At 38.0% G+C, this 24,453-nt stretch overlaps 1 protein-coding gene across 6 annotated transcripts in view; it reads right to left on the bottom strand.

Moving 5' to 3' along the window:
• The window catches only part of TRDN (triadin), a 244,482-nt gene that overhangs the window by 199,974 nt on the left and 20,055 nt on the right, over positions 1-24,453 (bottom strand). For all 6 annotated transcript variants that reach the window (XM_074862417.1, XM_074862415.1, XM_074862419.1 and 3 more), the window contains one exon: positions 2,702-2,911. In XM_074862417.1, coding sequence (XP_074718518.1) covers positions 2,702-2,906 — 205 coding nt within the window. In that variant the 5' untranslated portion in view covers positions 2,907-2,911. The remainder of the gene's footprint in view (positions 1-2,701; positions 2,912-24,453) is intronic.

Consider the following 24,453-nt stretch of genomic DNA (forward strand, 5'->3'; position numbering starts at 1 on the left):
CTACTATTGACTGTGCTATGGAGACAGTAATTTCTGGCACAGAAACATAGTGGAAGTCTCTGGTGGGAGACTGTAGGTCAGATTCCTCTGTCATCTTTGTAACTGCCCTTCAAAAAACTGCAGGTTGCTCCTAGGTCACCCTTCAGTTTCCTCTTCTCTAGAGTAACTGATTTCAGCTCTCTCATCTTGCCTCATTCATATGCCATGCATACTTTCTAAACTTGAACTTCATGGAACTTCAGGTAAAGAAATGGGAAAGAAATTGAATGCACTGACTTATGAAAGTCAAGTGCTTAAGGAAAATACACTGAATATTCTGTGGTTTATAGATTAAAAAATATACAGTTGAATATAACTTCTTAGGAATCTTTCATTTACATTTGAAAATTAGGAAAATAATTTTAATCACGCTTGCAAAACTAAATTTACAGTCCTGAAAATAAATATTCACTTTTTTTATGCAGGTCTGGTTGTTCAAAGAAGTGTCAAACCCAAGAGAAAATATCACTGGGTTTTAGATTTAAGGAGTCACTTAAAAATATGTTCCAAATTCTACTTTCTATAGGAAAAGATGGCATTTGCCTCCACTGGAGACAAAGGGCCAAACTGTCATCTGGTGGTCCTATGCAAAATCTTCAACTATTTCCATATAAATCATATAAATCCATATAAATCAGTGGGTTTAACCTGGAAAAATCAAGCTGAGTAGGAATTCAGGAGTTGAAACCCAAGGGTCATGATAAGAGCTATGTAGTCTTTGTCATATTTATGTAAATACAGTGAACAGTCTAATAAATCCTGGTGTGAAGGAGCACAACAGTTCCTTCTCTTAACATTTCACCATTGAGATCTGATTTAAATGTTGGCTTAATTAATCACTTAGGAACAGAAATATCATTGGAAAGGAAAAGAAGCAAAAGCATGAACTCAAAATACTAAAGTATCATCTCTCAGAGATCTCCACAAAATACAAACTCACTCTGCAGATTAAATTTTACATTATTTTATTTCTACAGCCTGGTCTGAAAATGTCAGTTTCCGTCAACACTTGTGGGATTTAAGCTCATTTAACCAATACAACATGAACATCAGATTTCCATCTACTTAGAAAGTTTCCTTCAGTCTCCAGTAAAAATACAGATTCTTGTTGCTTAGCATTATCCTGACTAGTATATTGAACATGTGTGAGTTGACAGGCAGTTCAGGAATTGCTTAGTTTAAGAGTTTAGTCTGAGTTATGCCCTGTTTCTTGACTGGTTATTGAAAACATATTAAGAACTCGACTGATTGGTGATAGTTAATATGAAAAATTAAAAGCAGAATATTGTGGTTTCTCTCTCTTGGTTTATATCTATCTTGTAGCATTAAGTGTGTAGTGTCCAAACTGAAATCTGATGCCTGTTTTAGGATGATGACTTAAAAGTAACTTTATGTTTTGCTGGGACTCAAGTGGCTTCTTTCTGAAAACAAAGACAGATGAGAAGCAAAAAATTTAAGAGAGGTTTGTGATATGTTTTCTCCACATTTCAAGTATCCATGTCATCCATTGATCCTGGATTGGTCAGTTTTTTTCAAGATGTATCTATGTCTCAAAAGCTTTTTAAGTAAATCTTGAGGTCAATATTGATATATAGCAGGACAAAAATCTATGGATTTATCAGTAAACTAATAAAGTCCAGGAAATTAACTTTGAGACATCAAGTCAATTTGTTTTGAATTAAAAGGCTGAAGTCTGAATTTCAATTCCTAGTTAATTATTGTGACAGATGTGATAACTTTAGAGCTGGAGTTCTTATTTAAGAAAGAAAAGGATCTTAATAATTTGTTTTCTGTTTCACATACATGTTTCCCAGTCATTATAGGCTGTGTACCTCACAAAAGTTTTACTGCTAAAGTGGCTCGCTGAACGTTACTCATCCTTTACAAACATAGGTGGTTAATTTATTTTATTTTTCATTATATATCATTGCCAGATACAAGGCATAAAAATCAACTAGCAGTGAGGTAATTTCTATTCCCCATTCCTTTCTTCCCATTTCTCAACCACGATCACAGTCCTTGTACCACTCACTTCATTTTCACCTTTGCCCTCAGTAACCAATATGTACCCCAGAATTTGATCTTGTTCAGTCAGTTTGCCAAGTCTTGAACTAGGCTAGAATTATTGCCTTGTTGAACACAAGGTGTGACCTACCTAATATTAAGAATCTGGTCCTCTGTGCACATGGTTTTTGAAGACTAATTTAGGGTTAGCGTGTTTAGAAATGATCTTTTGCATTTTTCTTGTCATTGAGCTCTGTAAGCCAATGTCAATACGCAAGGCAACTATGAAAGACTTTATATTTCAGAAAATGTGAATTAATAATTAATTTTATTTTTCTTGAAATAATTTTATATAGAAATTGCAAAACAGAAATCTGACCATATATGCTCATATACATACGATATTACTGTCAACATACACATTTTCCAAGATGAGGATGGGCTGCAAAATGGAGAGATTTAAATTATAAAGATGTATGAACTGTAAACTAATATGTTCTGACATTTCTCACAGTATCTCCTCTCCTGGTAAACTCAGCAGAGACACTGTACTGTCTCTAAGAAGGTGAGAGACATGCATATTTACATAATACATATTCCTTAATAAATTTTTAAACTTTAATATACAAGATGTCAAACAGAATATGCTGAATTTTACCTGCAAAGGCTTTGTAATCCACCAAGTCAAACATTACAATAGCTACTGCTGACCAGGTAACAATCAGAGCAACAACAAGAAGCCATGCTGCTGGTGAGCTGAACGTTGTCACGAGGTCTTCCGTAACTGATTTCTTGCCCACTTTCATGGATGATGAGGGAACGGATCCGTTCTTACCATCTATTATTGTTGTGGTTGTAGACATACGTCCTAGGAAAATAGTCAAAGCAGAGGAAATAGAATGTAACACTTGCAGCCTAAAAATCAAGAATATGAGTGTTTTGAAATTGCTCTGTAATCAGAATATATAAAATAAGTGTAAATATTGCATTATTAAAGACAGGCTGTTGTGGTTTCTGGAAGGAGTTTTTCCTGAACTGGAGCCACTTTTAGTAAACTTAATTTAGGAGCAAACCTGGTGAAACAGCCACAACCAGTCTTTTTGATTATAATATGACATTTTTTAGTCTGCCACAAACAGCTACAGACCTAGGAGAGTGATTGATGAAAGCATAAAATATTATTACTCTCCAAAGGACTGTCTTGTTACGGGCTGTAGGCCAGATTCTCAGGTGATGTGATTAAGTGTACTTCCATTGAATGCAATGGAGTTAATGCGTCTATGCCACTTGAGGTTTGACTGGATTCTGCTGTCAAGGACATGCATCAACGGCAATAGGAACGTATATACTCCATTTCATCTAACAGAAACACAATTTATTTACATGTCCAGTAGCCTTAAAAGTTGCAAAGAGGATTGTAGCAGATTTTTAAATATCTTTGTAGCATTTTTTACTTAATGAGAACATCTCCTGAGAAACAAGACTTACAGTTACAGAGCAGACTTAATTCCAGAAAGCACAGACTTGGTACTAGAAAGGTGAGTACGTATGTTAACTAAGTAAACAGTTGATACACATTAACTGTTTAACAGACAGTTAACGGTAGTGACTTAATCTACTTTTTCCTGGAGTATTAAGAAATGTTAATTCTGGACACAAACCAAAACGTGGTATCTGAAACCTGACCACTTTTGAAAGTTCTCAGGTTACACTTCTTCACAAAAGAAAGTAATAACCTAAACAATCTTGGTTGGTGTTTGTTTTCCAATATATACAATAACAATAGTAAAAATATTCATAGCTTCCCAGTCAAAAACAGTAGAAGAGCACAGTGTCTCCACTTAGCTTACTTTACAATATTTGTTTGTATGCTACTGTTAAAATATTCAACAATATGTTACATATGTTCCTGGTCTGGGTGATGTCACCAACTCTCCTAAATTAATGTCAGTGATTTCAGGGACCCTTGCCCACACAAAGGTCTGACATTTCAAAGAATCAGATGATGCCTGGTTTGCTCATACCTTTGCTTCTCACCCTGAGATCACCTATAATCTGCCACAGCAGACACGACCTATAAAACTGATAATTTTCTAGGATGACAGAGGTAAGGAAAGTGATGGAGCTACTTTATACAAAGATAAACAAATTTAGGTTCACTTTTCACATGGAAAATGCAAATATGCATTTGGAAACTATGAGTAGAGCTAAGGTACAATGTTGTTGAAGACTTTCAGATATTTGCCATTACAACACATATGTAACCTCTATTTGAAAATCATTATATTGATATCGTTAAAGATATAAATGAAGAAAGGATTAGATCCTTGATATTACCCATAGGTACCTATATTTATCCCTAAAAAAATATGGTATAACAGGTCTTCCAATCTTTATACTAATGAATATTGGTTTCATTCCTTTTTCTGTAGAAAGTGAGATCAATACTCTAAAGTGATACTGAAATGACCTTTATGTATCTCACACATATCTGTAGAGCTGGGAAGGACAATATTGGTATCAGAACTTCCCAAATTCTTAATCTGTCATATCCATAGGGTGTTCAGATTCATATCCTTAAACATTCTACATTTGTGTACTTCCTTTAGCTCTACCTTTTAAGCTTGCTTCTGCACAAGCATCCTGACACTGATCAGTGCCTTTCTTCGAACCCTGAAAAGCAGCTCTGCTACAGAGTAGTGCTGTATAAGCAGAACAAGATTGGCATATCACATGCGTTTTTTTACTTATTTGAAATTGAGTGTTATTTATAGAATGTTTATTCTGCTTATGAATAATGTTTATCCACTAAGATAGAATTTATATACTTTTTTAAAATATTATGAAAACATCACCACTTACATTTCTCCAAACATAAATTTTAGATCAAATATTTCACAGCAGGAGGAAAAATCTGCCAAGTAATAACTAGCAATAAAGATCAGCTACCTAAAGTCAAATTCAAAATCAATAGCATTTTGTTATCGTACTACATACAAAATGCAAATAATTTGTATATGCAACAGGTCATAAATGACATATTACTCATTTTTTTCCCCTGGGGATATCAGTCAGAGTTTATGATGCGTAAGAGAATAGAAAGATACTGTCTCATCTTGACAAATCTGATTAGAACCACAGCATATCTCCAAGGACATACTAATGACAGATATTTGCACAGTTATAATACAAGCAGTTAAAACATTATGTGTGTATATAGATATAGACTTATACATATAATTACCATTCAAAGGATCATTCCTGTAGGTCCGTGCTATGTGAAAATAGTTCCTTCCTACTTAGTATACCTATCTTTTCAAATTCAGGCTGCTGTGTGCCTTCTTTGGTGAAGAAAATAGTTTCCCACAATTTATCAATCTGAGCAACACTGCAGAGACAAAGCTCAAATATGCTAAAAGGTTATCTATTGCATGCTTTTGGCTGCTGATATAGCCGAGTCAGATTTCCCCTTAAAAACTCAGGATGTTACACAATAAAATCACCACCGTTACATTCATTGAAGTGGGAGTCAACAGATATTGACTCAAATTTGACTGGAAATCAAGCTAAGAAAAATGCTGTTATATTGCTAGAGGTTCCACATGCAGGTGCTTGCAGTATGATTCAGGGGCCTTTTATTATCTTCAACAGTTGTAGCCAGGTTGAGCCAAAGCGCAGCTAGAGTTCAACCTGGCTACAGCTGTTAAAGACAATAAAAAATGTTTCTATAAATCCATTAACAACAAAAGGAGGATTAGGGAAAATCTCCCTCCTTTATTGGATGCAGAGGGAAACATAGTAACAAAGGATGAGGGAAAGGATGAGGTGCTCAACTCCTGCTTTGCCTCAGTCTTTAGCAGTGGAACTGGCTGTTCCCTGGACACCCAGCCTCATGAGCTGGGAGATGGGGAGGGGAAGCAGAATAAGGTCATCACAATTAAAGAGGAAGTGGTCAGAGACCTGCTACACCACTTGGAGGCACACAAGACTGTGGGACCGGATGGGTTACACCCAAGGGTGCTGAAAGAGTTGGCAGATGTGCTCACCAAGCCGCTTTCCATGATTTACCTGAAATCATGTCTAACTGGGGAGGTCCCATTGGACTGGAGAGTAGCAAATATAACACCCATCTACGAGAGAGGCAGAAAGGACGATCCAGGAAACTATAGACCTGTCAGTCTGACCTCAGTGCCAGGGAAGGTCATGGAGCAGATCATCTCGAGTACCATTAAAAGTCATATAATGGACAACCATGGGATCAGGCCTAGTCAGCATGGGTTTATGAAAGGCAGGTCCTGCCTGACAAACATGATCTCCTTCTATGACAAAATGACCCAACTATTGGACAAGGGAAAGGCTGTGGATATTGTCTACCTGAATTTTCAAAAAGCATTCAGCACAGTTCCCCATAGAATTCTCATAGAAGAACTGGCTGCTCACGGCCTGGATGAGCCAACGGTCTGCTGGGTCAAGCACTGGCTGGATGGACGGTCCTAGAGAGTGGTGATCAATGGAGTTAAATCCAGCTGGTGGCCGGTCACAAGTGGTGTTCCTCAGGGCTCAGTGTTGGGTCCATTTCTGTTTAACATCTTTATTGATGATCTTGATAAGGACATAGAGTGTATCATGAGTAAATTCGCAGATGACACCAAGTTAAGCAGGAGTGTTCATCTGCATGAGGATAGGGAGGCACTACAGAGAGACTTGGATAGATTGGATTGGTGGGCCAACGTTAACGGGATGAGCTTCAACAAGGCCAAGGGCCAGGTCCTGCACTTGGGCCACAACAACCCCATGAATCACTGCAGGCTTGGGAAGGTGTGGCTGGAGAGCTGTGAAGAAGAAAAGGATCTGGGGGTTCTAACTGACAAACAACTGAACATGAGCCGGCAGTGTGCCCAGGTGGCCAAGAAAGCCAACGGCATCCTGGCTTGTATTAGAAATAGTGCGACCAGCAGAAGTAAGGAGGTGATAGTCCCCCTGTACTCTGCACTGGTGAGGCCACACCTGGAGTATTGTGTCCAGTTTTGGGCACCTCAATACAAGAGAGATATCGAGGTGCTGGAACGAGTGCAGAGGAGGGCAACGAAGCCGGTGAAGGACCTGGAGAACAAATCCTATGAGGAGAGATTGAAGGAGCTGGGACTGTTTAGTTTGAGGAGGAGAAGGCTGAGGGGAGACCTCATCACTTTCTACAGCTACCTGAAAGGACATTGTAGAGAGGTTGGTGCTGGTCTCTTCTCACAGGTAATTAGTGATAGAACAAGAGGGAATGGCTTTAAACTGCAACAGAGGAGGTTCAGACTGGACATTAGGAAAAAAATTTCACCGAAAGAGTGGTCAGACAGTGGAATAGGCTGCCCAGGGAGGTGGTGGAGTCACCATCCCTGGATGTGTTTAAGGGTCATTTAGATGAGATGTTGGGAGATATGGTGTAGGGGAGAACTTTGTAGAGTAAGGCTGATGGTTGGACTCGATGATCCCAAGGGTCTTTTCCAACCTGAATGATTCTGTGATTCTGTGAAAGGTCTCCAGTGTTGTTATAGATGCTTTATGATATCAGACACATCCTCATAGGACTGGCAGCATCATCTACAGGACAGTAACTTCTGGAAGAACCCAGACAGGATGTCCTAAACCACTGAAAATAGAGATTAGATTTTTATGTGCCAAGATACTAATATAATCTAAATTGTCTGAAGGAGTTTAGCTGAGGACTCCTGAGGAAGACATTTTTTGCTACTACATAATCTCATGTGGGGTGGATTGTGTATTGATACCGCTGTAATTTCATGACTCCAAAAAGAAGAGGCAATAACACCAAGATGATTGCCTTTCCCCCTACAACCATTCTGTTACTGCAGTACCCATGGTGATATCCTGATGCTTTTCCCTGCCTGTTCCTTGCTTTGCGGTGCCCAGGTGTTGTGTGCATTTCTGTCCATGTCCTACCAGTGCTACCCTCCTCTCCAAACCTGCAGTGATGCTATTTAAACAGCTAGACCAGTAGAGAAAGAGGGGACCTACACACGTGCAATGTTTCCATCATTTCAGCCAGCACCAATTCTCCTTTTTCTCAGAAATGTGCCAAAGTTACGCAGAGCTCCTGCTCAACAGGTCAGTGGGACTTCAGGTGTCCAGTGGGGGAGTAAGAAAGGCATTTTTATTGCTTTGATATCACCTGATGGAGCCTACTGAGTTTTACAATTGACAGGGGCCAATCAACAACAGGTTAAAATCAGTCTCCTGAATTTCAGACATCCTTGCCACCCATATAATACACATATTCTCTCCCAAGACAAACTTAACTGTCTGTATTATAGCCAACCAGAATCCAAGTCAGTTTACTTTAGATGAACACTGCAGTGGATCAGAAGATTCATGATCAGCTCAGTTGTCCCTGTTTTGGAGGAGGCGACATCTATCAAAGGAGTGGAGGGTGCAACTGAAGGCTGTTACAATTTCAGCCATCCAATTTTAATCCACCACCAAATGTCTGCTAGCACCTCCTGGCACTTTGGGTTGTGATTGCTATTGATTTTCAATGAGGATGGGAATGTTAAAAAAGTTATATATATACTTCTATAAAAAGATTACTCTGGGGATATTTACCTCTGACTCCACATCACAATTTCTCATGCACACAGAACTACCCCATCAGGTCACAAATGTCACCTTTACATCAACAGATTGATTTGCTAAATTCCAAACAGCTAAAACTCTGAGATTTTTACTATTCCTCTGGTTTCAGAGTTGTCACTTAGGATACAATCTGAAGACCTATAGGGTCTCGTAAATATAAATAAACCTTGACAATTGGTGACAACTTTGAGGAGAACACTGTGCGATTTTCAGAGTCCAGATTGAGCTTGTAGTCCTGGCATCTTAGACAAAATACCCTTTGTATTTGTGAGCTGAGCTCTCCTTAAGGCATAATAAGTATAGTAGTCCATGGTTAAGGATGGACAGGTGATTTTACAGTTTAGCAGCTATAACTTCCACTACCCCAGAAGGAAAACAAAACCAAACAAAAAATCCAAGCCAAAACAAAAAATACCCCTTCTCCATTCAGACTCATTCAAATGTAAAATAGTAATTTTCTGTATTTATGTTATTCCATAGTTATTTTATGTATAACAGTCCTTGTTCTGTCAATAGTACAAAAAAAAAAAAGTAAAATATTTAATGTGCAATGCCTTTTTAAGCTGGCCATATTAAAAACAGAGGGCTAGTCATGCTACTAAAAAAAAAGAGGTTGTTCCCTTTTAAATAATAATATTGTTGCTAGGGTAATTCAGTTGGGATGTTAGAAGCCTCTGTGCAGTCTGCTCTAAATGAAAGAGCTGGAAGGTTTTGACTTGTCTGTTCCACTCCCCAGACAAACACTCCAATAAATAGGCTATAGAGTATTCCGGATTCAGATCATTAATGGCTCCTGTTCGACCTATTCCACTTCACTTGGAATATTTAAATACTAATTAAGGGAGTAGAAAAGAAAAAGAATGACTGTTTAAATCAACACTGTATGCTAAGCACCAGCTTGAGCCTTGGGCTTTAACCTGGTGACCTTATCAATCCACGACTGTTGCGATCATGCAGGCAGGAGTCTCAGCCTCTGGTAAGGAGGGTACTGCAGGGAAAAGAGGACAAGGGATTAGAACCCTTCAGTGAAGGAATGGGCAATGTATATATGATAATCTTCTACATTTTTCCAGGCCCAGCACATCACCCTTAGCAAGTCCACAAACCTCTGCAGCTCTCACAATAATCACCCTTTTCTCATGTGGGGAAAATGCTTTCTACCTCAGGAAAAGACTATACCTATGCCTGCTGTTCAGGAGATACTTATGCCTGACTGTGGCATCCTCCTCTTTTCATGTCTCTGCTATGGTTTCTGCAGCCTTGGCTTATACAAATGGAAAGTAGAAGACAGAATTTCTGCTGTGGTTAATAGTAGCTTGCAATAAGATATCAGTAACAATATGCTTTCCTGATGCGCTCTGCTGACTTTTGTCCAGAAAACTTTTCCTTCATCATAAATATGTAACCAATTTCCTAAGACTTCCATAGGCACGTGGAGTTGAAAACCCTTCACTGGACTCAAGTTTTTTGTCTCCTTTATACATGTATGTGGAAACGAAATGCTGAGCAGAGAGAAGAGAGACCCTCAGAAACCACTGTACACACCTGAACAGAGAACACCATCTTATCTGGCCAGCACCAGAGGCTGGGAGATACGGGTACCGGATGATGAGTAACAGAGTGCAGAACAGCTCAGAAAAGGAAAAGCAAGAGGAATTCAGCTGGGTAAAACCTTTTGCTCTCCTCCAAGTGCTGCTAAAGCATGTGATTACAGTAATTTAAAACTACTTACTATGGAGGATCTGTAGTCCTGGTAACCTTCAATAGGTTAGGAACCTAGTTAGATCCACTAATATGGATCATGTTTTCTATTGGTAATACAAAGGCAAGACTCTTCCTAACACTGAAAGAAAAAGAGATGGAAGCAGTGAAAGACAAGTTAAATAGGCAAATTCAATTTATCTTTGAAAGCTCCTCTCCCTCATCATTATCTGCAACAGACTCTGAGTAGGACAGTGATCTACAGTTCAGCCCAGAAATACATGGCGAGCACCTAGTGTAGGTCTTCTAAGCATGAAGGAGCTTCTGCAAGCTGTTGAGCAGAAATGTGACAATTTTTAGGAAAGCTAATTTATTTATAGTTGCAACATAAATCTCTTGAGATGGCTGACATTCAGCTATTTCTTTTCTTTTGTATCATATTACATGCCCATACGTATGAATGAATGAATGTAACTAACTAAAAGGGAATAATATATAAAAGGAGTTTCTGAAACCAGAATTTACAGACTTCTAAATTCATTGCACAGAGTACTGACGTGTTGCTCTATAGTTTATGTAATTAAAGTGCAAAGAGAAAAAACCTCTCAATACATATCATGCATGTATTGGCAAACTTCTCAAAATTAAAAGGTAGTCTTTCTGAGGACCAAAGGCTTAGAAAGCTGTGACTGGGATTGTCTGTGAGGGAACATTTGCAGATTTATTGGTGACTGATAGTTATAAAAATGTAATATTCTTTATGAAATGTGGAAAATAGGGTTGGAGATTATACAGCAACCAATTCTACATGACAAAAGAAATATAATAGAGATTATGGAGTATGGAGAGGATGGTGCATGAAAATTAACTGAACAATTGAAATCAGAAAAGCACTTATAATTACATATGGTGCTGTGCACTTTTTTAATTTCCTTTTCTGTTATTATATCTGTATTGGTTTTATTTTTGATCAATAGAGAGCATCTGATAATTTAAAGAAGTAAATCGTATTAATCTTTTTCATGCATTCTCTAAGAAATTATGTACACCATTCTTTTGATCTCATCGATTTCAATAAGAAGTTTGTAGAATAAAAGATACATCCTATCAAGACATTTCATTATTTACTTCAAAGAAAATGTGTACTTAATATAGCATCAGTAAATAATATTAATAGCAACACTACTACTAATAAATACTATGAGGTGAAAACTAGAAGTTATTAATGCTGTTTTCTAAGGTATGATATATATTTTGGGATTGTAATAATCACTGTTTCTTAAGATACTGTGGTGGGTTGACCCTGGCTGGATGCCAGATGCCCACCAAAGCTGCTCCCCTCCTCAAGTGGACAGAAGAGGGAAAATATAATGAAAGGCTCACGGGTTGAGATAAGGACAGAGACATCACTCACCAATTACTGTCACTGGCAAAACAGACTCAGTTTGGGGAAATTAGCTGAATTTATTACCAATGAAATCAGAGTAGGATAATGAGAAATAAAATCAAATCTTAAAAACACCTCCCCCCCACCCCTCCCTTATTCCTGGGCTTAACTTTACCTCCAACTTCTGTAACTCTTCCCCCTGAGTAGTGCAGGGGTATGGGCAATAGGGGTTGCAGTCAGTTCATCATGCATTGTTTCTGCTGCTCCTTCCTCCTCAGGGGGAGGACTCCTCACAGTGTTTCCCTGCTCCAATATGGGATCCTTCCCATGGGAGACAGTCCTTCACCAATGTGAGTCCTTATCACAGGCTGCATTTCTTCAGAAACTGCTTTCATGTGGGTCCCTCCCACAGGGTGCAGTCCTTCAGGAACAGACTGCTCCAGTGTGGGTCCCCCATGGGGTCCTGCCAGCAAACCTGCTCCAGCATGGGCTCCTCTCTCCACGGGTCCACAGGTCCTGTCAGGAGCCTGCTCCAGGGTGGGCTTCCCACGGGGTCACAGCCTCCTTCAGGCACATCCACCTGCTCCAGCATGGGGCCCTCCATGGGCTGCAGGTGGAGATCTGCTCCACTGCTAACCTCCATGGGCTGCAGGGGCACAGCCTGCCTCATCATGGTCTGCACCACAGGCTGCAGAGGAACCTCTGCTCTGGAGCCTGGAGCACCTCCTTCTCCTCCTTCTTCACTGACCTTGGTGTCAGCAAAGTTTTTTCTCTAACACATTCCCACTCTTATTTCTGGTTGCAGTTCTGCAGGGTTTTTTTTCACCCCTTAAATACATTATCACAGAGGTGCTACCATGGTCACTGATGGGCTTGGCCTTGGCCAGCAGGAGATCCAACTTGGAGCCAGCTGGCATTGGCTCCATCAGGCACAGGGGATGCTTCTAACAGGTTCTCACAGAAGCCACCCATGTAGCCTCCCCCACTAACAAAACCTTGTCATGTAAACAATGCAGGTACAGTACACTACCATATGTTATGTAGTAAAGAATCTCTGAAGAAAATAGTTTAACTAATTAGAAAAACCCCATAACTCTATGAACAGAAAATTACTTTCCAATCATGTACAACCATATTATGATAGGGACTGGGCAACTGCATGAAAGAAAAAAGGACTTTTGAATACAAAAACATAATCTCTGACTCAGGAATTTCCTTTATTTCGTATCCCTAAATGCTGAGCCAGTATTCTGGCAGGGCAGGAGTTAAGCATTTAATGCCTGAGCTGATAGTTTTTTCCTCAGCCAGTGGCTGCTGCTGAAGACAAGATAATGCACCAGCTGGACCAATTCTCTAACATGTTGGCTGTTCTCATGTTCTTGCTGACCTTATTTTTGTCAAATAATACCAAATAAACATCAAAGTCAAAGAAAAATCCATTTTTAACAATATTTTATTTCTGTTATTTCTTCCCTCTTGCTTTTTATTTGCCATGCTACTTGTATGGAAACAGAATCTTTTCATTTTGAGAACCTGCTGCTTATACCCTAGTCACAATCATAATTCTTCCATTCTGACATGACAACCATTTCCATGTCAATCTATTGTGAGGATTATGATGATTCTAAATGGGAGGGGAGCAGCAAGAACTTTTAAGAAACAAATCGACTATTTTTATGCAAATGGCCTTTATAATAAAAAGGAAAAATAGAGAACGAATGGCAGGATTTTTTTTGCACATGGTACGATTTTTCAAAACCTGCTGTGAAGTGCTAGTGACTCTAAACAAAAGAAATATGGAAAACTCAAAAACTAAGATCCAATGTTTTAAAATAAGTTTCTTACTATATTTTGCTCTTTCTTATATAATGCATTGTATACCTGGTTTATATCACTTTTTGAAATAATTAAACAGCTGAAGCACAGCAGTTCATCATACTCCAAGAATATCAAATCAAAATACTTCCAAACCCCACATTTTTCCATCTAGCTACAATAATTTGAATACATGGATCTGATTTTGTTTTTTCTGAGAACAGCTACAAAGATTACTTTAAAGATACTTTTATGTCTGTAAGAAATTGGTTGTATCTCATGTAACAAGCTGGCATACGTGGTTAACACCTTGCCATGCAGATTCAAATGATGGATCAGAATCCTCTGAGGGCAATCTGGACTTCACCCTCACAAAAGCCCTCCTGATCAAGGGGAGAAATCCAAGTCGTAGCAATTAAGGATGGTTTGTCTAGAAAACTTAGAATTAAAATTATGGAATGGGATACTAGGGAAGGAAGTCTTCTATAGTCAGGAAATTCAATTTGCTCTAGCAACAAATGTAAATGACGAAAAAGATCTACAGAAAATTTTGAAAAGGAGTAAGGATATATAACTGAGGAAAGGTCTCTTTATTCCAGATAGATTTCCCCTGCAGTGAAGAGTGGGAACAAAAATCTCACCAAACACTCCCTGGCACCACCACCACAAAAAAAAAAAAAAAGTTGATGTTTGTGAACCTAATAGAGGTAACATCTGCATTTTGGGTAATGCATCTTTGGATCCTGTTGAAGAAATACTAATATTAGCTATTACTTGTTCTTGAATAGGCCAAGGTATGAACTGTATTATTAGATAAATTACATATGAAGAAGAAGAATTCTACCTATTTGTACAGAACTTTAAGGAGGGGAAGTCGAATACAGTTTTAGTCATATCTCAATTACACTGTATTTTAAAATATGATCAGCAGTAAAATAAGTTAACTCCTCTCATCTAACATACTAACTGTTGACTTCAGAGAGCCCAGTTAGGTCAGCAGATGTCTGCAGGATCTAGGAGCCCATATCTGATTGAAAATTCATGCAAGGAGTCCTAAATCCCTTGAAAAGTTGTACTTCAGTGATTTGGAGCCAAATTTCCATCTTTCCTTACATGTTTGAATTTCATAGTCTAGTAGAGCATTGGTCGATACTTCAAATTAAGTGGAGGAAAATTTGTCTCATATACTGTTGCAAGGAAGTGTAAAAAATGCCTTCATTTCTTTCCAAAATTGCTTCTAAAGAACATTATGCCCATACAACCTTTAACCTTCTCTCTCTGTATGGTTGTTTCTTGTGTGCTCATGTATTTCAAAGAACTTTTACGTTATTTTGAATATTCAAGTACAACAGACACAGAAGGGATTAGTGGTTCGGTAGTAGTTAAAAGACCTTTGTTGTTGAGCCTGCTTAAATAGTCTTATATGGCTGATTGTATTGCAGACATTTTTGCAATAATTCATATGTGAAACGACTTTAGAAAGAAAAGTAAGGGAAGCCCTAAGGACCAGGTTTAAAAGATAACAGGTTTTACTGGGAAATTTTATAGATCATTTTACTTACAGCTATATCACTTTGTGTAGCAATTTCTTGGGAACATAGCAGACCACAGGGGTTAACAATAATCAACACAGAAGAAATTACTTCTATAAAATCAAAACTGCAGGAAGTACAGTTGATAAGAACAAGAAAAGTGTCATTTACTGCAGTTTAAAGCAGTGACCAAGCATGTCAAAGGCACATTGAGCTGCTCCCTTTCCAAGAGGCAGTAGACTTCGCCTTTTCATGATCTGGAAGTTGGACTTTTAGATTTTTCTCTTTGAAATAACTCTTCAGTTTGATATGTTTTTTACATTTTCTTTTAGAAATGCTGAGATTTGTTGAAAAATCTAATGCTTCATTTGCAGCTTCTCAGAATGCAGATGAGATACAATGTAACTGAATTTGTAACACTCAATCCTAAACTATCAGCACACTGAAAAATGCATTATTTATTTGGTTCCACACCTGAATTTGTTTACTGATCAGTGTTAATACCTTCCCTTCTTTGTAATCAAATTGGTGCTCTAAAACAGTAAAAAGTTTTACCTTCCTGTTCATCTTAGAAATCTGACATTTCAGAAAGAGATGCCAAAGGGATATTTAGACGTACTGTTAGTTGATATAAGCTGAGGGGTACATCTTATCTTTTAAAATGTCAAAATGAAGGCTGGAGGAAAATGGTTGTCATTTATCTTTAAATAGTATGAAACCTTCTGAAGCAAGAGCACTGTATGTGTTCCTCTTGTTACTTGTTTTTGGAAACTCAACTCTACACATCCCTGAAACCTTCAGAGGGGATTAGAGAAAAACTGACTTTTTTTTTTTTATTATGGAAAAAAAGAAAAAAATTCTGTTCCCATCTGTAAAATAATGATAGTCTAATAAATATTGAAAGTCAGTAGAATAAACAGTAGGTTACAAATATCTCTGTCTTCACTCTGGACAAGTATACCACCTCTGGTGGAACTACCATTATCTCTCAAATATATGTATCTAGGAATGATTAATAAGATTATTTGCTTGATGTCATTTATTCCAAGCTAACCTGACAGTGGAGGTAGGACCAACTTTACATGTCTTAATGGACTGATATCTACAGACTCTAAAAAAGTAGTTCTAGCAATAATTCGTTCTACTCTCCACAACTTATGGTGCAAGCAGTGTCTCACATTGCAAGTCTGCCAAGTCTTCCATATGGAGCTATCCAGTCATTACAGCACTTAAATATGGAGATCACCTCATGCATAGTTTGCATGTATATATGCATAAGTCATATTGAAGAGACTTGGTCCCAGCTGTCGTCTTACCAGAAACAGAAGAAAAAGGCATTTTTAGCCAACAAGAATACAGAAACTGCTATACTAAGAGTTATGCAGTAAATATATATATATATTGAAAAGACTTTGCTAAAAAGTGGAGAGACAAAATTCCTCATCTGACAAAAGGGAAAAACTAAAACAAGTGCTCATGGCAATTCAGTCATCTATGTCACCGATATATCTCATCTGTAAATGACAATTTACTATGAAACTTCATTACAGGTTGTGCTGTCTGGGAGACAGAAAACAAAGGGATCCACTGAAGAAAACTATTATGTGACTTGCAAAGTAGTATAACCAATTTAATGAGAGATAGTAGTTAGCTATAGTAAACAGGAACAGATGAACTAAGATCTATCTTCTGTCAGGGAGTTATTTTCTAATAAATATAATAGTACTCCATCTGTATAGTTACAGAATAACTAAAGGCAATTCCACTACATAGGCACCTAAAATACTAGGGAAACAAGGCTTTCTGAGGCTTACTTTGAAACTTATGGGGCTATGAAAATATACCCTCAGAATGGTTTCTGACATATTATTCTCATTCAGTGTATGATCCCATAAGAAAAGCATTCTAGGAAGTAGTGGCAGTCATGATAGAAACAGTTCCTCTGAAAGTTTTGGTTTGTTTTTTCTTTTCCTCTTTTTTGCTCTGGAAGAATCCTTTGGAAAATATCCATTCAGTTTTAGAGTATGAGAAGGCTCTTGAACTGACACTCAGGAATAGAATTCAGTGTGTAGGTAAAAGTTAATGGTGTGTTTTATCATTTTCTTTTTGCAGTACTGATTCCAAAAATGGTAATCTGAAGTTGAGTTTTAACCTTGATAGACTAAATTAATATTATCAGTCATCTCTGATTTTTATTTGGAAATAGGTGTGATATCTATGGGCAGCTGAGACACATAGGATATGCTTTCATGTAAGAACAGTTGATCTTTGTTGAGGGTACATATTCACAATACATCTGTCATCTAAAATGTGTTCTGAGATTCTCAAGAACTGGGAAATCTTTACATTACCTTACAAAGGTTTCTTTAATAGAAGCTTATGCCAGATACTCACATCTTAGAAGAAAAATTTATTTCAAATGAGTATTAAGTATCTGGAGAAAATGGGATATTTATGAGACTACTGAGACCCATTCTAAGTAGCAAAATCTTTGACCAATTAGGAAAAAGTCCCTGTGCGTGCCCTTACCCACAGTCATTCCTAAAAAAGTTATCATCACTTACCCATGCCTTAAACCTTTTTATTCAGGATTATACCCTGGTTAACTTTTGGAATGTGTGAAAAACTTGTCAATTCAAGTTTGATGAGGAAATATCTCTACATAGTATTCATGTACAGGTATAGAGTCATAGGTATCTTTTTTTCTTTTCTCTTTTTCTCCCTATGCAGATATTTTTATGGCACCTCATCTACACACTGAAAAGAAGGAAAACCAAGAAGATGTAGGATTCCTTGAAGGTTACCTGAGGAAAAAACAAAATCACTTCAGTAATCATATCCATTCTCTGCATCCTTCCTCCTGTCAGCCCAAATCAATCACCACTTGTAAGTAGAACAAGGTTGTGACCAGATTTTAGAAATTGTTAGTGATACCTGACTTTTATCCACAGGTAAATTATCAGTAAATGAGACTATTAGTGAGTCTGTCTGGTACCCATCCTTAAGTCTGGAGGACTTTTAATGTTGCTAATTTTCACACTCCCACATGCTGAACAAAGAAGAGTTGCTCAACAACACAATGAACCACTACAGATTGGTTTAGGGACTCTTGCTTCTGTGACTTGGAAATCAAGTCCCAAACCCTCCTTATCTATTATAAGGGACTGGAGACTGACCTACAATTTAAATCTTCCTATCACACCTCTTCAGATCTCTGCAGAGTAGATGAGATGATAAAATAATAAAGACCTCAGATGACCACACAGATATGAGATTCTGAGTGTTCTCTAATTTAACCTAGTGATAAATGCCAAGAGGTTGTTACCTGGCTATGTTATTTAACTCCAGAAATTAAATCATTCTCTTTAATAATTCCTAGAAATATCCCTCACTAGACACTGAGATATCCATGTGGCATATAAAATAAAACTTGCAATTATGGGCAAGTCAGGATTAAAAGATGTGCACGGGTAAGTACAGTTCCGTACCTCTCCACTGCTACTTGTTCTAAGAAATTATGGAATCCAAGTTTGGCTTTTGGGGGTCAGCTATGACTCTTTTCTTGCAAAAATGAGTGCATGAAAAACAATGCTTTGATGTGTGCACGTAAAAATGTTATTTATTCCCAAACTCTGAGTGAAGTTACAATTTCTATATCAACTCTAACTTGAAATGTCATGTAAATTGTATGATAGCCATGGAAATATGCATGGAAGATACCAAGAAGTGCAAGATTATTAAAGTAAATTTTTTTGGTGGGTATTATATTAATGTTATTATATGGGCAGGATATTTTCTTTGCTTAGTCTTTTCTGGTGTATAATAATGACATTATATAACTTTTGTGATTTACAGAGAAAGAATTGGCAGTATTATTAACTGATGAATGTAGCTCAAGATTTTTCTTTCCTACAAAAGATGCTAGCTTATCTTCCCACCTGACACAGTAAATCCAATTCCAAAATTAATTATTTTTTCAAGTATATATGGCACATTCTGTATTAATGATTTCCACATAAAGCAATAGTGACATAATTTTAAAGCAAATTTTTTTTCGCTGAGCACAAAATTGCCAACATCAGTACAGAACAAGTTCCTAATGTTGTGAACATAGTTTTTGTCAAAATTAATTTGCTGAATCATAAAATTTAAAATGGCTTTTTCCCTACCTCCTTGAAAATGAAAATATTTATCCATATAAAATCTATAATGCCTGAGGAGGATGTTTTTGGTATAGGATTCAGGCCTTAGAAAGGGAAAAATAATTTTGATCCATGGTTTAATTGTTAAAAGACTAGAGAAGTGACATCTTAATCTTGAAAATTATTCATATGAAAGATTTAAGGAGGTGACTGGTGACAGCTAACATGGCTTCACAAAGGGTAAATCATGCCAGAAGAATTTGGTGGCCTTCTATGACAGGATTGCAGCGTTGGTGGATAAAGGAAGAGCAACTGATGTGAAGTGCTAAGGCTTGGACAACTGGCCTAAGCCAGAGTTGACCTATAGATGAATCCTGTATATTTTATAACTGATAGCCATTGTGCTAATAGGTATTACACTAAGTTATAACAAACTACCTATCTGATGTGTATTGAAGCCTGAACGACAGGCCCTGAGCCGAAACTGCTCAGTATGTAATCATTAATGAAATATGCATGGAAGATGTAGCTATCTTGAATGTATCTTTATCTTTCTTTGTGTGTGGATAAGATAACAGGGTCATGGACACAGTTGTCTGGCCCTGTGACCTGATGTGTGACCTTGCTCATAATCCCATTAGATAAGGAGGGAAACTCCCTTAGCTTCTCCCTTGAGCCCTGGCCAGGCTCTGGGGGAATCTAATGTGAGATTGAAACCAGATATTTGCACTTAAAACAAAGGTGCCAGCTATTCTGGCTTGCTGATTTTTGGTATATAGGGCTGGACCCGCTTGCAGCGACTTGGGATGCCTCACCTACGGGTGGACGCACCGCGTAGGATTTCCCACTTGCCGGGACAGGCTCTCCAAATCCTCGCTGTAACCGGGGCTTCCCAGCGACCGCGGATCTGGATGATGGTAACGTATGCAAGTGGTGATGTATCTTTCTTAATCACTATTCTCTCTCTCGTAGTAATGATTTGATGCATTACCCTGTGTTTTCCTATTTAAGTGCACTATTCTGTCTTTTCTTACTGTATGTTTTCTGTATTATTCTGTTACATTATTTAGTTATTTCCAGTAAAATACACCTGCTCTTTTCACTCTGGTGTCTGAGTTTAATTGGTATCCCTAATCAGCAAAACACTGATGTCATTCACCTGGACTTGTGAAAAGCATTTGACACTGTCCTGCACAATATCCTTGACTATAAATTGGAAAGACATGGATTTGATGGATGGACCATTTGATGGATAAGGAATTGGCTGGATGGTTGCACTCAGAGTTGCGGTCAACAGCTCAATGTCCAAATGGAAAGCAGTGACAAGTCGTGTTCCTCAGGGATCGGTATTGGGACCAGCGCTGTTTAACATCTTTGTTGGAGACATGGACAATGGATTGAGTGCACCCTCAGTAAGTTTGCTGACAACACCAAGCTGTGTGGTGCAGTTAACACGCTGGAGGGAAGGGAGATGCCATCCAGAGGGACCCTGACAAGCTTGAGATGTTGGCCTGTGCAAACATCATGAAGTTCAACAAGGCCAAGTGCAAGGTCCTGCACATGGGTCAGGGCAATCCTGGGCTGCATCAGGAGGAATGTGACCATCAGGTTGCAGGAGGTGATTCTGCCCCTCTACTCTACCTTTGTGAAATCCCACCTGGAGTACTGTGTCCAGATCTGGTGTCCTCAGCATAAGGACATGAACCTGCTCAAGCAGGTCCAGAGGAGGCCATGAAGATGATCAGAGGGTTGGAGCACCTCCCTTATGAAGACAGGTTGAGAAAGCTGGGGTTGTTCAACATGGAGAAGAGAAGGCTCCGGGGAGACTTTATAGCAGCCTTCCAGTACCTAAAGGGGGCCTCCAACAAAGCTGGAAAGGGACATTTTACAAGGGCATGTCATGACAGGAAATGGCTTTAAACTGGAAGAGGATAGATTTAGATTAGATGTAAGGAAGAAATTCTTTCCTGTGAGGGTGTTGAGACACTGGAACAGGTTGCCCAGAGAAGTTGTGGCTGCTCCCTCCCTGGAAGTGTTCAAGGCCAGGTTGGATGGGGCTTTGAGCAGCTTCTTCTAGTGGAAGGTGTCCTTGCCCATGGCAGGGGGGTTGGAACTAGATGATCTTTAAGGTCCTTTCCAACCCAAACCATTCTATGATTCTATGATTCTATGATTTAATTGTAGGCTAACAGTCCTTTAAACTTATTCAGTGGCAGGTAAGACAAAAATCTTCTCTGAATTCAAAGATATCTAAAAGAGAAGATGATTTATTTTTAATATCTATCTATATATTGGAGTATGTCTAAAATATCTATCCTACTTACATTAAGCTTCTAAGCATATTACACAAAACAGGAAGAATACCTGTTTTGATAAACCTATGTGCAATATACATGAACTAAATATAATCTCTATTGAGAGACATATTTGTGAAATTTTTTAAACAATATAAGATTCCAAACTCTAAAAAACAAATTCAAACTACACATGATTATGCAGAACATAGAATTTTGCAAAATTGTAATTAATTTTAAATCACTCTCATTGCATTTTTCTAACCAGCACTGGCATAGAAATGGAAGAAAAGTGCTGAAACATCTCTGAGCTGCCCTTTCTAGTCACCTCTCTGGCCTACACATGGATGGTGCATCCATTTACTTACATTTGATATAACATTTCTGAAATTCACAGCCTCTTTCAATTCCCATGTCTGTATTAAAACAGTAGACTGGGACAAAATAGGGGTCCACCTTATCTGATTATGGAAGACTAATTAACATATAAGTAGCAGAGCAGTCCTCAAATCTCAGGGATACATCTTAGAACATAAGAAAACCTTTCCACCTTTTTAATGGCATAATCAGTCCAAAAAGCATTCATAATGTTGAAGTCTCGCCTCAGTGCAGTTTAAAAGATTTTATTCTGAGTTTAAAAAAGCCTCCATCTTGAGGTGGCCCCTCCATGTTTTTATTGCTAACTGGAACAGAAAGTGAGCTACACCAGGGAAAAATTTTGACCTGGTTGGAATGAGTTTCCTTATTTTCTCCATAGATTCTAAATCAAATAATCTTTACCATCTTCTGTAAACATGCACAAAGTCATCGCAAAACCATTCAGCTCTCATTTGCAAGCTGTAACACCTCCCCACAGTCTCTGTAATAGCAGATCCATATAGTAGGAGATCCAGTAATCCTAGCAACAGCAGGTGCTACAAAATTTCCACCCAGCTCAAGTGCCTTCTATGAACATCAGACACTTGCAGGACCTCTGTAACGTTCCTGGCATCCTGCCCCAACCTTAGCTGTTTTGTGCTTCACTCCCTGACTCTCATGGTGATAGGAAAAGAGAACAAAGTTTCATACCTGTGCCTGAAGTTCAACGATGATGACTGAAAAGGATATTTATACATATTTGTCCTGATTACATCCCATTCTCTTTCATCTGACAGAAAAAACCTTTTGTTCCATATCAATGAAACAGAGACAGCAGATGAAAGGACATTTTTCAGCCTGGTATTGCTTTCCAAACTGCCTGTGCTATATTCACAAATCTTCTAGTGATGCTCAAACATGTCCATATAAACACAATGTTTTCCTATTTACTAAACCTTCACATAGTCTCAAGTCATATTCAAAATGTGCAATTCTATTCTGGGTATTTTTATAGATCCCCAAATCCAGATTTATTTGCTCCTAGTCTTCTAACATTTATCTTCCCTCCAGCTCACACTCTGATTTAAGGCCATACTATTTTCATTTGAAGGAGAAGAAGTGAGGGACCAATTAAGTGAGGAGTGAAGGATGTACAGGAAGTCTGGCAGGAGACAGAGCTGAACCCGCGTCTTCTGTTTTCACTTCTGGCTCATTGCTCCTCTACATTGTGTAATGTTTAAGCTAAATATATGATAGGCCCTCTGACTGTAGTTGTCAACTTCTTTACCCATCTTTTCAAGCGATTTATACACATTCAGCACGTATAAAAGTTTCTTGAAATCTTTCCATCTTGGATTTTGAGAGTACCAAAGCTACTGCTACTTTCTAATTTCAGGAAACTTTAAAGCAATTCTCTGATGTTTATTTAATATTAATACAGTAGTCTCAACTCATAAATTTGTCAGTATAATGAAAAGAGATAGAGATGTCCTCTGCAGATGTAGAAGTTGATAGTTTTTTTCTAAATTTTTAAGAAAGCTTTCGAGACCTACTTAGTTATTCTCTATACATCTTTGCAAGAATTTGCCGGCTGCTATATTCTGGTCAAAAACCTATTCATCATCTAACCTTTCTTTATTAATTTCCTTTTCTATTATATCAATAGAGTGCAGCTTCAGTTGTAATTAGATAAGTGTTAATAAATAAAAAATGCATACTTTCACATTTATTGAAGATGAACATTTACATTACAGTCGATATTTCAGCCTTACAGCTTACATTGACTGTATTCTTATGGTCGTGTAACTGATAATCTTTCACTCATGAACACAATTCATCCCAAAAAAAGTACAATACATTCAGAATGTTATTAAAGTGTTATGGTGGAAGGCAAGAATAGACACAAAATGTATCTAAAATAATTGAATGACTACTAATGAATATCATTCACAACATGAAATAGAAGTAGGCCATAAGACATTGTACTATACTTGCTATAACTTTTCTTGGCTTTTTATTTAAGGCAGTGCTTTATTTAAACCTTAGGCCAGTTGCCACATAGGAAGTGTGAAAGAATGTATAGGATGATGTTCTTAAAGAACTCTACTACATACTGTAGAGAATCCTGTGTGCTCCCCAGGACCTGTGCAGTCAGGTTACTTTTGAACAGGTAAGTGGAGAGAAAATAAAGTGTCTTTATGGTTCTCCACCACTAGGAACTGTAACAAAAGGTTTGCACCACCTAACCAGGCAAATAAGACTTAAATAAGACATCAGTCTTATTTTACAGCTGAGCCTGTTTCCAAGTCCAGATCAACAGTTCATTCCTGCTCATCCTGCTGATCAGGGCAGGAGGGGTATTGTTGACTTTTAAGGGACATTCATGAGATATCTGTTGTGAGAGAGAGCTGGAACATTTTCTTTGTCACTGAATGGGCAGGTACAGGTTAGATCTTCTTCCCTCCATTTCCAGAAATTCTCAGACCTGGCTACAGACTATGACCTGACAGAGTCCCTTGGGTATTCATTCCTCAGAGAGA

The sequence above is a fragment of the Strix uralensis genome, chromosome 3 (genome assembly GCF_047716275.1).
Source record: "Strix uralensis isolate ZFMK-TIS-50842 chromosome 3, bStrUra1, whole genome shotgun sequence".
NCBI lineage: Eukaryota > Metazoa > Chordata > Aves > Strigiformes > Strigidae > Strix > Strix uralensis.